Raw genomic sequence first — 17,206 nt, forward strand, 5'->3', positions numbered from 1 at the left:
AATGCAGTAGTGTCTTTAAGTGCGGAATTAGGCTGTGTGCACACGGTGCATTTTTGTGATTTTTCCGCGCGAAATTGGCCCAAAACCGCTAGGAAATCTTTATGCTAGAAAAGTCAATAAGAATCCTCAAGTATTGTGCGCATGATCAATATTTTTCCTGTGCGTTTAAATTGGCAGCATGTCAATTCTGTGTGCGTTTTTGAACAATTGAATTCACAGAGAAAAAAAAACGCATTGGAAAAACGCACCAAAAATGCTGTATTTTTGCTGCCAAGAGATGCAGAAACCTTGCCGAAATTTCTGCAAGCAAATACTCAACATGCGCACGTAGCCTTAAAGGGAATCTGTCACCTCATTTTTGTCCTATGAGATGGGACCACCGCCATCATTCTGTAATGCTGTAGATAAGCCCCCGATGTAACCTGAAAGATAAGAAAAACAAGTTAGATTATACTCACCTGAGGGTCCGGTCCGATAGGTGTTGCGGTCCGGTCCGGCGCCTCCCATCTTCTAGCTATGACGTCCTCCTTACTTCTGGCGCAAGCGGACTATATCGGCCCTGTTGAGGTCAGAGTAAAGTACTGCAGCGCGCAGGCGCCGGGCCTCTCTGACATTTCTCGGCGCCTGCGCACTGCAGTACTCTGCTCTGCCCTCTATAGGGCAGATATAGTACGCCTGCGCAGGAGCCACAACAGGCAGCAAGGAGGAGGACGTCATCGCTAGAAGATGGGAGGCGCCGGACCGGACCCCCCGGGTGAGTATAATCGAACTCTTTTTTTCTTATATTTCAGGTTACATTGGGGGCTTATCTGCAGCATTACAGAATGCATTACAGAATACTGTAGATAAGCCCTGATGGCGGTGGCCGCAGTTCATAGGGCAAAAAATAGGTGACAAATTCCCTTTAAACTTTTTCTGTACATAAAAAAATGCATTGAAAATGCTGCTTCCAATCTGCACCAAATAGAAGGAAAAACCCAGCAAGCAGGCAATAATGAGTCAGAGAAGTTTGCTACTGTGTGCTGAGCATAAAAGAAAAAATATATGCAGCATTAACGCTTCATGTGAAAATGGCCCGAAAGTGGGAAAAAAAACAAAAAAAAAAACCTGCGATAAGACCGCTCAACAGTGTCTATAAATCAAATCCCACCAAGGACAACATCTGCAAGGAGTTTGTATGTTCTCCCGGTGTTTTCGTGGGTTTCCTCTGGGTTCTCCGATTTCCTCCAACATTCCAAAGACATATGGATAGGTAAATTAGATTGTGAGCCCCATCGGGGACAGTGCCAAGAATGTCTGTAAAGTGCTGTGGAATTAATGGCGCTATATAAATGAGTAAAATAAATAAATAAATGTTGGCAGGAGGTTACATAAAATCACATCCACTTTGCGTGAATGAATAGGCCACGTTCACATGTTCAGTATTTGGTCAGTATTTTACATCAGTATTTATAAGCCAAAACCAGGAGGGGAACAATCAGAGGAAAAGTCTAACGGAAACTCGTCACCACTCTGGTATTATCACCCACTCCTGGTTTTGGCTACAAATACCAATGTCAAATATGCAGCATGTGAACGCGATCTTAAACCCAGCAGATTTCCTGCACACAATTTAAAAGGAAAACGCAGCATTTACGCAATGTGGGATTGTGGTCCATAAGTTTTTACATCCTGTAAATAAATTTTGTTTTTTTTCTAACAGTCACAGTAAAACCTGAACGTTTAACTTTCTGCCCATTTTTTAGGCCTCATTCACACGTCAGTATTTTGGCATCAGTGTTTCTTGGCAAAAGTGAGAAGAGGAACGTACAAAGAAAAACTGTAATCGAAAGACTGCCACCTGTTCTGTGTTTTGGAGACACTCCTGGTTTTGGCAAATGGAAATACTGATGCAAAAATACTGTGAAAACTGTGACTGAGGCCTTATTCTGCATTGTGTCTAGCATTTTTGTGTGGAAAATGTGAACTCCAGGCTGAAAGTTTTGCCGATACTGATACATGCTAATAAACCCAGCAGCTGTGTGAGCAGGACGGCGTCATGTCTATGTTCAGACACAAGAATGCGCACGTTTACTAACAAAATGCCGAGATATTGTAAAACATCCAGAAGTGAAACATAAAATATAACAGGTGCATGTTATCAGACAAACCACAGATATAAAGTATTTTGCCCAATATGTATCTTATTTTGACATCATGTTCTCATATACTTTGTATTTCAATATCTCACTGTAATATGTCAGCGAATGGAAACATTTTAGTTTACAGTCAAGGTGCACGTTTCTTGTCCCGGTCACATCCTGTTCACAAAACTGCAGGAATCCTGAAAAGGAGCTGAAATGCAATGAACCATGTGTGAACTGAACTAGTCCAGGACATGCTTTTAACCCTTGAATGTAAACAAGAATTTTTCATTCAATGAATGCAAGCAGAGAGTAAGGTATGTCAAAAGTATATTAGACAGTTACTCAATAAGCTTCACTTATATGCAAAAGAAAATGTGGAAGGTGAAAAATAAAAATGTGACATTCATTACAGGAACAGAAGGCAACAGATCCTCTTCTAAGAAAAAAAAATGATGGAATGGCCTCTATTCCATTGCCATTACTGGTGGAGACTGGGAGTCATAAGCAGGGCGTATGCTACCCATAGGGAAGGTGGAGTAAACAGCTGGAACTCAGTGACCATTATACAGGACAACTAATACAGGAGTAATCAAGTCCACACCAATGGAAGGTAAACAGGCTTAGTCCAAAGGGATGGTCCCCAGCCGGACCCTGTGCCATACTGCCACTCAGCATGGAACACGAGACAACACTGCAAACTAAGAGAACACACAAAAGTTCCATACCACCTTAGTGACAAAGTTCGTTCAGAGTCCAATGGACTCAAGCCCAAAACTTTCTACATGTTGAGACAAACTCCAATAAAATGCAAACTAATAATTCACTGCAGGTGACAAAAATGTCATCGCCATCATATTAAACCCAAATCACGGTTATTAAGGTGTTCTAAGGAACAGAGAACGATGGCCATCATTACAATGCCAATAGCGGCTGACACAGCTTTAGCTCATTACAACCTCTCCTTTCATCCTATCACTACCACATTTTGGAGCCATAATACCAGCCAAAAGTTAGGTTTTTAAGGCTACAAATCAGATATTGTATTGAGTCGCCCACAGTCAAGGCTTACCTGTTCAGGTCCTTGGAAGCAAATCCTGCAGAGAGGGGTCCTCATCCCACTATCCAGGCTGCCAAGAGAAAACCTATCCTCAGCTTTTCCTTTGCAGAACTCATCTGAAGAGTTGCTACTGACCATGGACATGGGTTGGTGCTGGAGTCCAGGAGCTGTAGCTGGGTAACACCAGTCCTCTTCTGGAGTAGTCGTCCCACCAGCAGGAACCCTCCAGGCTCGCCCCAGTGCTGTCAATGTGTTATTGTTGGCCGCCAAGCCCCCTCCGGCGCCCACCTCACATTCTGAGCTGTTCATGGGCAAACTAGGCGTCTGTGGAGGGCGCCGGAGTAATAAGACCTTCAAGTCATTGAAAAGCATGCGGCATCGGCACTTAAGGAGACCCTGATGGCGCAACATTTGTCTTGGACCCAATAATCCACAGCACCATAAAAGCAGGACGGCTCTCAAGAACATGTGCAGGCTTTACACTCCAAGCTATAAGGGGGAAAAGTGCCAGATCCACGACGGAGGCCAGACGTGTGCTCTGATGTTGGGTTGTGTTCACTGCATAAACCAAGGTCCCCTTCCTAAAAACTTATTGTAAAACTCCCAACATATAGAAACGGTAAATCAGCACTGGCAAAGACGGGGTATCGGTAAAAAATATAACACCTTAAACAATGGGGGAGAATGCAAAAAAAAACTCGAAGGCGAATCCCATGGAGAACTGTAAAAAGTACAACATGAAAATAAAAATCATCATTTATCAAAAGCAACTTCATCAACTTTCAGGTTAAATTCAAACCAGGAATCCAGAAGTTTTCTTAATTGTCCTGAATTTTGCTTTAGAACAATTAGGGGTGAATTGCTTAACATATTCAAGACTGATAGACAAGATCTGACTGCACGCCCCCAGAAAAAGAGCCCGAAACTTCCCAGAATTCCAAGAAGGGGGGAAGAAAACCTAATGTCTAAATCTGTTACAACCATTCATCACAGCAGCAAGCTCACCGGGACCCCAAAAACAAAGGGGAGCAACAGTCATACTGCATAGACCACGTCTCTATCCCACCTCAATGCCAGGGAACAAGATGCCCCCGTACAGCTCAGGATCATCCCTGCTGGTTGTGCTGCCTTGTGTTGGCATGGCAGGCAACCATGTCCAGAGCAGTCCCTGAAAGCAATGCCAGCGCTGCCCAGGGTGCCTGCCGCCTCTGTCACTTGTGCTGCTCCAGATCACGGGGCTGATGATGATGATGATGATGTGGAATTTGCTGTTGGCTCCGCTGCTGTTGCTACCTCCCTGGGATTGAAGAGGAAGGATTCTTGTACAAGGGCTCAGTCCTGTGTCTGCACAATAGGATGATGGCAGTGATCTCCTGTATGCCTGGAGGAGGCTGGGGCAGCAGAGCACCAGAGTGGGGGCAGCAGGGCGGATGTGCTGGCTGCAGGGGCTTGCATTGGGCACGGTGCTGGCAGTTACTGCGGCTGCAGTTTAAGCACTATGTTCTGTGGACAGCTCCCTCCCCGCCTGCAACGTCACACTGCTGGGGGCAATGACGCAAGCAGCAGAAGGGAGAGAGGGGGAGGGGGGCAGGGCCTGGAGAGGAAGGGGGGGCAGGGCCTGGAGAGGGAGGGGGGGGAAGGGCCTGGAGAGGGAGGGGGGGGCAGGGCCTGGAGAGGGAGGGGGGGGCAGGGCCTGGAGAGGGAGGGGGGGGCAGGGCCTGGAGAGGGAGGGGGGGGCAGGGCCTGGAGAGGGAGGGGGGGCAGGGCCTGGAGAGGGAGGGGGGGCAGGGTCTGGAGAGAGAGGGGGGGCAGGGCCTGGAGAGGGAGGGGGGCAGGGCCTGGAGAGGGAGGGGGGCAGGGTCTGGAGGGAGGAGGTTGTAGTACTGGAGTAGTGGCCACAAAGTCATACTGGCATCAGCATCCTCCTTACTAGAACGTGACATTCCTGCAGCTCCAGGAAAAAGGAAGCAACGTTTATACATGTGTATAATGGAGTCATCATAAGTAATCACAGTTCTGCAACCAGCAACATCCTCAGTAATGAGCAATATATGGACACAGGACAGACAGAGATCATCAACTCACCCAGGAATAGACAACAGAAATACCTACAGGGACACCAAAATAAACAGCACAAAGCAGATATCACAGGAAACTACAACTGCCCCTAAGTACAAGAATATAACTACAGTACTATAATATTGTCCCTTATGTACAGGAATATAACTACTATAATACTGCCCCTATGTACAAGAATATAACTACTATAATACTGCCCCCCTATATACAAGAATATATCTACTATAATACTGCCCCTATGTACAAGAATATAACTACTATAATACTGCTCCAATATACAAGAAAATAACTACTATAATACTGCTCCCTATGTACAAGAATATAACTACTATAATACTGCCCCTATGTACAAGAATATAACTACTATAATACTGCTCCTATGTACAAGAATATAACTACTATAATACTGCCCCCTATGTACAAGAATATAACTACTATAATACTGCTCCTATGTACAAGAATATAACTACTATAATACTGCCCCCTATGTACAAGACTATAACTACTATAATACTGCCCCCTATGTACAAGAATATACCTACTATAATACTGCCCATATGTACAAGAATACAACTACTATAATACTGCCCCTATGTACAAGAATATAACTACTATAATACTGCTCCTATGTACAAGAATATAACTACTATAATACTGCTCCCTATGTACAAGAATATAGCTACCATAATACTGCTCCCTATATACAAGAATATAACTACTATAATACTGCCCCCTATGTACAAGAATATAACTACTATAATACTGCCCTTATGTACAAGAATTTAACTACTATAATACTGCCTTTATGTACAAGAATATAACTACTATAATACTGCCCCTATATACAAGAATATAACTACTATAATACTGCCCCTATGTACAAGAATATAACTACTATAATACTGCCCTCTATATACAAGAATATAACTACTATAATACTGCACCTATGTACAAGAATATAACTACTATAATACTGCCCTCTATATACAAGAATATAACTACTATAACACTGCTCCTATGTACAAGAATATAACTACTATAATACTGCTCCCTATATACAAGAATATAACTACTATAATACTGCCTCTGTCCTGGGCCCTGTATTGTTCAACATCTTTATCAACGATTTAGATGAAGCAATTGAGGGTAAACGGATTAAATTTGCTGATGACACAAAGCTAGGAGGGATAGCTAATACTAGAGAAGAGAGAGAGAGGATTCAAAAAGATATAAATAAACTGGAAAAGTGGGCAGCAACTAACAGAATGGTTTTTAACAGGGAAAAATGCAAAGTACTACATCTGGGCAATAAAAATGAAAAAAGCATATACAGAATGGGAGGAATAGGGCTAAGCAACAGCACATGTGAAAAAGACTTGGGTATACTAATAGATCACAGACTGAATGAGTCAACAGTGTGATGCAGCAGCAAAAAAGGCAAATGCAATTCTAGGATGTATTAACAGAAGCATACAGTCTAGATCACGTGAAGTCATTATTTCCCTCTACTCCTCTTTGGTCAGACCTCATCTGGAATATTGTGTCCAGTTTGGGGCACCACATTTTAAAAAAGACGTCAACAAACTGGAGCAAGTTCAGAAAAGAGCAACCAGAATGGTGACCGGTCTCTAAACCCTGTCTAATGAGGAAAGGTTACAGGATTTGGGAATGTTTAGTTTGCAAAAGAGAAGACTGAGAGGAGACTTAATAGTTGTCTACAAATATCTAAAGGGCTGTCACATTGTAGAAGGATCAACTTTATTCTCATTTGCACAAGGAAAGACTAGAAGCAATGGGATGAAACTGAATGGGAGGAGAAACAGATTAGATATTGGAAAAAACTTTTTGACAGTTAGAGTGATCAATGAGTGGAACAAGCTGCCACGAGAAGTGGTGAGTTCTCCTTCAATGGAAGTCTTCAAACAGAGGCTGGACAGACATCTGACTGGGATGATTTAGCGAATCCTGCTTTGAGCAGGGGGTTGGACCAGATGGCCCAGGAGGTCCCTTCCAACTCTACGATTCTATGATTCTATGCCAATATGTACAAGAATGTAACTACTATAATACTGCCCCTATGTACGAGAATATAACTACTATACTACTGCCTCTATGTACAAGAATATAACTACTACAATAATGCCCCCTATGTACAAGAATATAACTACTATAATACTGCCCCCCTATGTACAAGAATATACCGTAACTACTATAATACTGCCCTTATGTACAAGAATATAACTACTATAATACTGCTCCCTATGTACAAGAATACTGCTCCCTATATACAAGAATATAACTACTATAATACTGCCAATATGTACAAGAATGTAACTACTATAATACTGCCCCTATGTACAAGAACATAACTACTATAATACTGCTCCTATGTACAAGAATATTACTATAATACTGCCCTTATGTACAAGAATTTAACTACTATAATACTGCCCTTATGTACAAGAATATAACTACTATAATACTGCCCCTATGTACAGGATTATAGCTACTATAATACTGCCCCTATGTACAGGATTATAGCTACTATAATACTGCCCTTATGTACAAGAATATAACTACCATAATACTGCCCCTATGTACAAGAATATAACTACTATAATACTGCCCTCTATATACAAGAATATAACTACTATAATGCTGCTCCTATGTACAAGAATATAACTACTATAATACTGCTCCTATGTACAAGAATATAACTACTATAATACTGCTCCTATGTACAAGAATATAACTACTATAATACTGCCCCCTATGTACAAGAATATAGCTACTATAATACTGCTCCTATGTACAAGAATATAACTACTATAATACTGCTCCCTATGTACAAGAATACTGCTCCCTATATACAAGAATATAACTACTATAATACTGCCAATATGTACAAGAATGTAACTACTATAATACTGCCTCTATGTACAAGAATATAACTACTACAATAATGCCCCTTATGTACAAGAATATAACTACTATAATACTGCCCCCCTATGTACAAGAATATACCTACTATAATACTGCCCCTATGTACAAGAATATAACTACTATAATCCTGCTCCTATGTACAAGAATATAACTACTATAATAATGCCCCTATGTACAAGAATTTAACTACTATAATACTGCCCTTATGTACAAGAATATAACTACTATACTACTGCCTCTATGTACAAGAATATAATTACTATAATACTGCTCCTATGTACAAGAATATAACTACTATAATACTGCCCCCTATGTACAAGAATATACCTACTATAATACTGCCCCTATGTACAAGAATATAACTACTATAATACTCCTCCTCTGTACAAGAATATAACTACTATAATACTGACCCTATGTACAAGAATATAACTACTATAATACTGCCCCTATGTGCAGGAATATAACTACTATAATACTGCCCTTATGTACAAGAATACAACTACTATAATACTGCCCCTATGTACAAGAATACAACTACTATAATACTGCCCCTATGTACAAGAATGTAACTACTATAATACTGCTCCTATGTACAGGAATATAACTATTATAATACTGCCCCTATGTAACAAGAATATAACTACTATAATACTGCCTCTATATAAGAATTGGTGGGTTCAGCTATCTGACGTCTATTGTGTATGGGCCTCTCTATCCTCAGATGAGCGATGTCACCAAGTCTTAGGATGAAGTCACACATGTCGCTGTTTTGCCTGCAGTACGTGGATCTCTGGAATCTCTATTTTACTATAGTAATGAATCGGCTGAGTGTGATTTCACCCTTGTACGTGACGGTGCATTGCTCACCGTTCTTGGACAGATGGGTTTATTTTGCCGTTTCCAGGTCTGCATTGATCCCGATCAGATGTGTTGATCCTGATCGTCACGCTCGCAGTGTGAAGTCTAATTTAATTTAATGGATGGAATCACTTCATGCATGACAAGTGTTTATCGCTAAGTTACTTACAATAGCGAGATGTCTACCAGGGACGGGGATTTAATTGTTAGCGCATCTCACAAAATGTAGCAATTTGTGATATCATCTGCTTTATTTGCTGCTAGAAAAATTTCCCTTGTGTTTCAGTATTAACAAATGGGATGAAAGTGATTTATCAGCAATGGAGTGAAAGAAGAACAACGTGAAAGGGGGAATGTAACCGCCATGTATCATCGGGGGACTTATATTTATGAATATAAGCCAAGATGTGAAAGCTGTGACAGAAGTCGCAAAAACATTCCTATTATTAACAACTTACAGGCGTCAAGTAAGGTCTCGTTCAGACGTGACTTTTCTGGTATGAGCTCTGTCGGTGATTTTCATGGATAGAACATGTACCTAATATATGGGACCTCTATGGGGCTGTTCACCAATCTGTGAATCTCTACAGATCAAATGGTCCGCATGGAGACACAGATCAAACTCGCTAGTGCAAGTCTATGTGTCCGGGAAAAAAATCAAATAAAATCGCAGAGCACTTGTGCGACGTGTATTGTCTATCACTTATTGTTTGATATGAGGAGTTGGAAAAATCTCCAGCAGTTTATTTTTTTGCATACAAGAAAAACTGACGAAACTCATAGTAAAACCTGAAAAATAGAACAAACACTGATGAAAATCTGATCACACTCGGACCATTTTTTGCATAGGACAAAAATCAGCGATTTCTGAAGGAGCCCCAAATCAGACTTTGTAATGTAAATGGTGCACGGAGGCAGAAGCATAGTAATGCCATGTACAGTTGTGTGAAAAAGTGTTCGCTCCCTTCCTGATTTCCTATTCTTTTGCACATTTGTCACATTTAAATGTTCAGATCACCAAACAAATGTAAATATTAGAGAAAGATAACACGAGTAATCACAAAATGCAGGATATAAATTAAGGTCTTTATTATTAAGAGAAAAAGAAATCCAAACCTACAGGGACCTGTGTGAAAAAGCGACTGCCCCCTAAACCTAATAACTGGCTGGACGCCCATAGCAGGAACAACTGCAATCAAGAGTTTGTGAAAACTGACTATGAGTCTTTAACAACGCTCTGGAGGAAGTTTGGCCACTCATCTTTGCAGAATTGTGGTAGTTCTGCCACAGTGGAGGTTTCCGAGCATTAACCCCATTTCTAAGGTCATGCCACAACATCTCATTCAGATTAAGGTCAGGGCTTTGACTAGGCCACTCCAAAGTCTTAATTTTGTTTTTCTTAAGCCATTCAGGGGTGGACTTGCTGGTGAGTTTTGGATCATTGTCTTGCTGCATAACCCAAGTGCTCTTCAGCTTGAGGTCACGAACAGATGGCCGGACATGCTCCTTCAGGATTTTTTGGTAGACAGCAGAATGCATGGCTCCATTCACTACAGCAAGTCTTCCAGGTCCTGAAGCAACAAAACAGCCCCAAAGTATCACACTACCACCACCACCATATTTTACTGTTGGTATGATGTTCCCTTTCTGAAATGCTGTGTTACTTCTACAACAGATGTAATGGGACATACACCTTCCAAAAAGTTCTAGTCCACAGAGTATTCTCCCAAAAATCTTGGGGATAGTTTTGACAGAAAACTTCTTGAGTAAGACAAGCCTTTTTGTTCTTATTGCTCGGCAGCGGTTTTCATCTTGGAACTCTGCCATGTAGGTCTTTTTCGCCCAGTCTCTTTCTTGTGGTGGAATCATGAACATTTACCTTAACTGATGCAAGTGAGGCCTGAAGTTCTTTGTATGTTGTTGTGGGGTCTTTTGTGACCTCTTGGATGAGTTGTTGCTCTTGGCTGGCTGGACACTCCTGGGAAGGTGCACCATTGTTCCATGTTTTAGTCATTTGTGGATAATGGCTCTCACTGTGGTTTGCTGGAGACCCAAAGCCTTAGAAATGGCTTTATGACCTTTTCCAGACTGATAGATCTCAATTACTTTGCTTCACAGTTGTTTCAGAATTTCTTTGGATCGTGGCAAGATGTCTAGCTTTTGAGGATCTTTTGGTCTACTTCAATTTGTCAGGCAGGTCCTAACTAAGTGATTTCTTGATTGAGAACAGATATGGCAGTAATCAGGCCTGCGTGTGGCTAGGAAATTTGATCTCAGCTTCCCAAAGATGTGATAAACCAAAGATAATTTATGTTTTAAGGGGAGACGGGGCAATCACTTTTTCACACAGGGCCCTGTAGGTTTGGATTTCTTTTTTCCTTAATAATAAAGACCTTCATTTATAAACTGTATTTTGCGATTACTTGTGTTATCTTTGTCTAATATTTACATTTGTTCGGTGATCGGAAACATTTAAGTGTGACAAACATGCAAAAGAATAGGAAATCAGAAAGGGGGCAAACACTTTTCTACCCGACTGTAAATGACTGACAACCACCCATCATATACTCCAGACCCATACAATTTTAAGTTGTCAGATAAAAATCATTGTATTGTAGTGTGTTCTTATTATAAAATCCTAACTCAAGCCATAAGATCCAGATTTTACAAATAAGGGTAAGAAAAATTTGCTGCAAATCCTGACAGGCTGCTGATAAAACTGCTTTCAATCTGCGGGGAAATTATAAGCGACATGTGCATGAGATTTCAGAAATCCCATTCACTTTGCTGGGACAGTAAAATGCTGCATTATACGTGGTAAAAAATACAATGTGTGAACGTAGCCATAAAGTTGTCAGGGCCACATAAAGCTCAGAGGGAGGTACAGCACTGTCATTTACAATGCTGACAACCCCCAGTCTTGTCCTCCAGATTCTTACAGACACTGTCCACTACTTTAAAAAGTGGTCCCAGGGTACTTAAAAAATAAAATAGTAAAAAAATAACATTTTCACCTGCCAGGCCGGCTCATCGGTTCTGCTGTTGGGGCCCCATGTGGTCTCCTGCTCTTTCGGTGATCCGTTGCAGCCTTAACTTTCCGTCAGAGCCAGAGCCTGGTGGGGGACGGCAGCAGAATGGAGGATCGGTGACAGTCTCATAGGGCAGCATGTACTTTTTTTTTTTAAGCCCCCTGATATCTAGTGAAGGGTCTCCTGAAAGCTGGCAGTGCACGGCGCCATATATTGTGTAGCTCTCTGTAGTTATCTGGGACTGCAGTTCAGATCACATTCATCTCGATGGGACAAGGGCCTGGCGCTGGTCCCATCATCACACATACATGTGGCCGTGCTCTTCACCTTTTGCAAAACTACTTGTTTTTCCTGGAATAATAGAAATAGAACATTGAGGGGCGCAAAGTATTTTCAGGGGATGAAAGAAAAAAAACAAACCCCCATTCTGCTGCGCTGTGTTGCTCGCGGTCTCTATTGTCGTTTCGGCTAATCACGTTATTCCAAGGCTGCGATGCTTATTAGTGCAGGGGTGCGGGCTTGTTTTGTAAAAGGTCAGTGTGGGGGCTCGGCGGGGGTCCTAGCTCCATACACGGAACACTCTATATTATCCATTCAGTCTCTTACACTGATGAACGCTCACTGAGCTTTTATGTCTTCGCTTTTTTACTTGTGAAAATGAGCAGTGAAAATGCAAATAATATTTCACATCAAGAACATTGCAAATGAAGGTAAAAATGTGGGATCCTTCCAGCGTGAATGCAAAGTGTAAGATTAAAGCAGATCTGTCACCAGAGATCACAATATAAGGATTTCCAGATAGATCCCTTGGATCTTATACGACTGGGAATCTCACAATGAAAATCCAAGTCAGGATGGCTGTATAATCCTGATATGAAAATTAGCATCTTAGGTGTCTGGAGCAGAGAAATCTCATGAGTCCAAGTTTATTTATTTAGCGAGGAGAGACCCTGAGGGGCTGATAATCAGGCTAGGTGGGCAGACATTCATCAGCAGCAGAGAGGAGAGACTCTGAGGGGCTGGTAATCAGGACAGGTGGGCAGACATTCATCAGAAGCAGAGAGGAGAGACACTGAGGGGCTGATAATCAGGCTAGGTGGGCAGACATCAGCAGCAGAGAGGAGAGACCCTGAGGGGCTGATAATCAGGCTAGGTGGGCAGACATCAGCAGCAGAGAGGAGAGACACTGAGGGGCTGATAATCAGGATAGGTGGGCAGACATCAGCAGCAGAGAGGAGAGACTCTGAGGGGCTGATAATCAGGATAGGTGGGCAGACAGCAGCAGAGAGGAGAGACCCTGAGGGGCTGATAATCAGGCTAGGTGGGCAGACATCAGCAGCAGAGAGGAGAGACCCTGAGGGGCTGATAATCAGGCTAGGTGGGCAGACATCAGCAGCAGAGAGGAGAGACCCTGAGGGGCTGATAATCAGGCTAGGTGGGCAGACATCAGCAGCAGAGAGGAGAGACCCTGAGGGGCTGATAATCAGGCTAGGTGGGCAGACATCAGCAGCAGAGAGGAGAGACCCTGAGGGGCTGATAATCAGGCTAGGTGGGCAGATATCAGCAGCAGAGAGGAGAGACCCTGAGGGGCTGATAATCAGGCTAGGTGGGCAGACATCAGCAGCAGAGAGGAGAGACACTGAGGGGCTGATAAACAGGATAGGTGGGCAGACATCAGCAGCAGAGAGGAGAGACTCTGAGGGGCTGATAATCAGGATAGGTGGGCAGACATCAGCAGCAGAGAGGAGAGACACTGAGGGGCTGATAATCAGGCTAGGTGGGCAGACATCAGCAGCAGAGAGGAGAGACCCTGAGGGGCTGATAATCAGGCTAGGTGGGCAGACATCAGCAGCAGAGAGGAGAGACCCCGAGGGGCTGATAATCAGGCTAGGTGGGCAGACATCAGCAGCAGAGAGGAGAGACCCTGAGGGGCGGATAATCAGGTTAGGTGGGCAGACATTCATCAGCAGCAGGTAGGAGAGACACTGAGGGGCTGATAATCAGGCAAGGTGAAAAGGAAGACTTATACAAATGTCAGGTCAATAAATCGAGGCTTACCAAAAAAAAAATACCCATTAAGAAATGTATCTTCTAATCATTAAATTCCTTTAAAAACAATCCTCAAAAATTAGAAGTTAGAAAAGTGAACCCCAGAAGGGAGAATAAATAGATTAATAATGGAAGTTGCACACGTTGGAGATAATGCCCCCAAATATGAAGGTGCTCCTAGTCCTCTAGTCGGTGTACGCACATCACCACAACAAATAAATAGCTTTTAGAGAAGGAAAAGGAACGAAGCGATCATCAGCTCCCCAGACTGAGAAATGCCCGAGATGAGGACACGGTGTGCGGAAGCTTCAGGCTGGTTTCCTGAGCAATGGAGCCATGAAAAAAGAGGAAAATCCTGCAACTGCAGAAAAAGTCTAAAACCTCAGAATTATTCTAAATCTTTAAAAAAAAAACAGGGGGTGCAGAATTATTAAAATCTAGAGTATGTTAGTGCTAAACGTCAATGCGTTTCGAGCTCTTATTCTTCATCAAGATTAAAAACTTTTATAGCTTGAAACACGTCGACACTTAGAACTAATGTACTCGAGATTTTAATAACCGCCCCCCCCCCCTTTTTTTTAAGGACTTATAATAAATCTGATGTTTTAGACTTTTTCTGCGGTTGCTGGATTTTCCTCCTTTTCCAATCAGGCAAGGTGAGCAGAGACTCAGCAGCAGAAGGGAAGAGGGACACTGAGGGGCTGATGATCAGCAGGGGTGGGATTCAAATTTTTAGCAACAGTTTCCCCGTTAGTGCTTGGAAACCACGCCCATTTGGATATCTCGCCTATTTTGTCAGCCACGCCCGTTTTCATTCACACTTTCCCCAACAACAAAATACAAGTAATGGTAACTAAAAGTAAAGGAGCTTTTCTCTTCTTACCCCCCTGTACCTCCACTGGTCTCATTGCCTTCTGTCAAGTACAAGTTCCAGTCACTGTCAGTCGCTTCGTAGTATGACGAGCAGCATTCAAGAGGTTTTCTACAAGTTTTGAAAATCAGTACTAAAGGAACCTGCTCAGATTGGAAAGGAAGAGCCCGTCCATGTGTCACCTCATCTGTCGGCTGCGCCTAATCCCGGGCTCCAGCAGTCACAGGCACCATATGTGTAGGTCACCGGCGCGGAGGGTGGACTGTCACGATGTCGTCACACACAGGACAACTCCTTTCAATGCCCCCAACGTGTCTGGTAAAAAAAAGGCAGACTTAGGGTCCCGTTACACACAGCGACGCTCCAGCGATCCCGACAACGATACGACCTGGTGAGGATTGCTGGTGCGTCGCTACATGGTCGCTAGTGAGCTGTCAGACAGGCAGATCTACTCGACGCAGCAACGATCTGTATAACGACCTTGGCGGTCGTTAGGACCTTGTCACACAGCAGCGATTCTGACGACTCACGCCTGCGTCCATGAGTTCTGTGTCGCTAACGAGGTCGCTCATCGGCGTCAAACACAGCGATTGCATGCCGGCCAGCGGGACGCCAACGATCAAAAAATGGCCTAGGACATTGGAGCACGATCAGTGATATCCAGTGGGGGGACCGGTCACCGCTATGTGTCACACGTAATGAGATCGCTGGTGCTTCACAAAATCGATGACGCTTCAGCGATCTCGCTAACGAACTCGCTATGTGTGAAGTACCCCTTAGGGTATGTGCACACGCTGCGGATTCCGCTGCGTTTCCGGCCGCTGCGGACCCGCAGCAGTTTTAGCTGCGGTGTACAGTACCATTCAAATGAATGGTAAAAAAAAAACCCGCTGTGTAGACGTTGCGGAAAAATCCGCGCGGATTTGCTGCGGTTTTGAAAACGCAGAAAGAAGTGACATGTCAATTCTTTCTGCGGAATCCGCAGCGGGTTCCTATCTCCACCATTGTGGAGATGGTGAATCCGCAGGACCAAACCGCAGTCAAAACCGCAGATAATCCGCAGGTCTTTTGACCTGCGGTTTATCTGCGGCTTTTGCAAAATCCGTGCGGATTAATCCGCAGCGGATTCCGCAGCGTCTGCACACACCCTAACATCGTGGAGCGGCACTGCTCCAAGCGCTGCAGCCAATCAGTGGAAGCTGGTACGCCACAGCACTCACATAACATAACCGTGGAGTGGAGGTAAGCATGTTATTTTTGGGAACCGGTCACTCCCCCAGGTGTTTTGAAGTAAAAGAGCCCCCTTGTGCAGCACTAATGCTGCATTCTGTCAAGGTGGCTCTTTTATTTAGCGTCCCTTCCAACGCAGAAATAATCGTTTTTAAAATTGGTCAGACATACCTGAAGTTAGACCGGGGGGCAGGTCTTTCCCCCTCTGACACAGTCGCTTCACATCCATCAGTCATTTCCTCCTTCAGTCCTTGCTCCGCCTCCTCAGCGTTCATTTCAAATCCTGGCGCCTGCAATGTACTATATATTCTTGGGCATGCGCAGTTAGCGCTGCCCGTGCTCTGACATCACATCATGTCCTTCCTATCGCGCATGCGTGGACGCGCGCCTGAGATCCTGCCCCGCAGTCTCTTCTGATTTATTCACACTGCGGGGCTGCGGCTCTCCCTCAAATCCCTCCACCTCTTTCCTACTGTGCAGCGTCATAGGAACTAGTGATCAGCTGACGATTCCTATGACGCTGCAGAGTAGGAAAGAGGTGGAGGGATATGAGGGAGAGCCGCAGAGAACTACTGCGCATGCGCAAGATTCCCAGCCCCGCAGTGTGAATAAATCATAAGAGACTGCGGGGCGGGATCTCAGGCGCGCAGTAGGACATGATGTGATGTCAGAGCACGGGCAGCGCTAACTGCGCATGCCCAAGAATATATAGTACATTGCAGGCGCCAGGATTTGAAATGAACGCTGAGGAGGCGGAGCAAGGACTGAAGGAGGAAATGACTGATGGATGTGAAGCGACTGTGTCAGAGGGGGAAAGACCTGCCCCCCGGTCTAACTTCAGGTATGTCTGACCAATTTTAAAAACCCTTATTTCTGCGTTGGAAGGGACGCTAAATAAAAGAGCCACCTTGACAGAATGCAGCATTAGTGCTGCACAAGGTGGTTCTTTTACTTCAAAACA

At 43.7% G+C, this 17,206-nt stretch overlaps 1 protein-coding gene across 1 annotated transcript in view; it reads right to left on the reverse strand.

Annotated features, from left to right (window-relative positions):
- MARCHF4 (membrane associated ring-CH-type finger 4) overlaps positions 1–4,726 on the reverse strand; it is a 114,586-nt gene extending 109,860 nt beyond the window's left edge. The window contains exon 1 of the mRNA XM_073545356.1: positions 3,196–4,726. Coding sequence (XP_073401457.1) covers positions 3,196–3,651 — 456 coding nt within the window. The 5' untranslated portion in view covers positions 3,652–4,726. The remainder of the gene's footprint in view (positions 1–3,195) is intronic.
- Between the last annotated feature and the right edge of the window lie 12,480 nt (positions 4,727–17,206).

The sequence above is a fragment of the Dendrobates tinctorius genome, unplaced genomic scaffold (genome assembly GCF_039654945.1).
Source record: "Dendrobates tinctorius isolate UK_male_01 unplaced genomic scaffold, ASM3965494v1 ptg000143l, whole genome shotgun sequence".
NCBI classification, from domain to species: domain Eukaryota; kingdom Metazoa; phylum Chordata; class Amphibia; order Anura; family Dendrobatidae; genus Dendrobates; species Dendrobates tinctorius.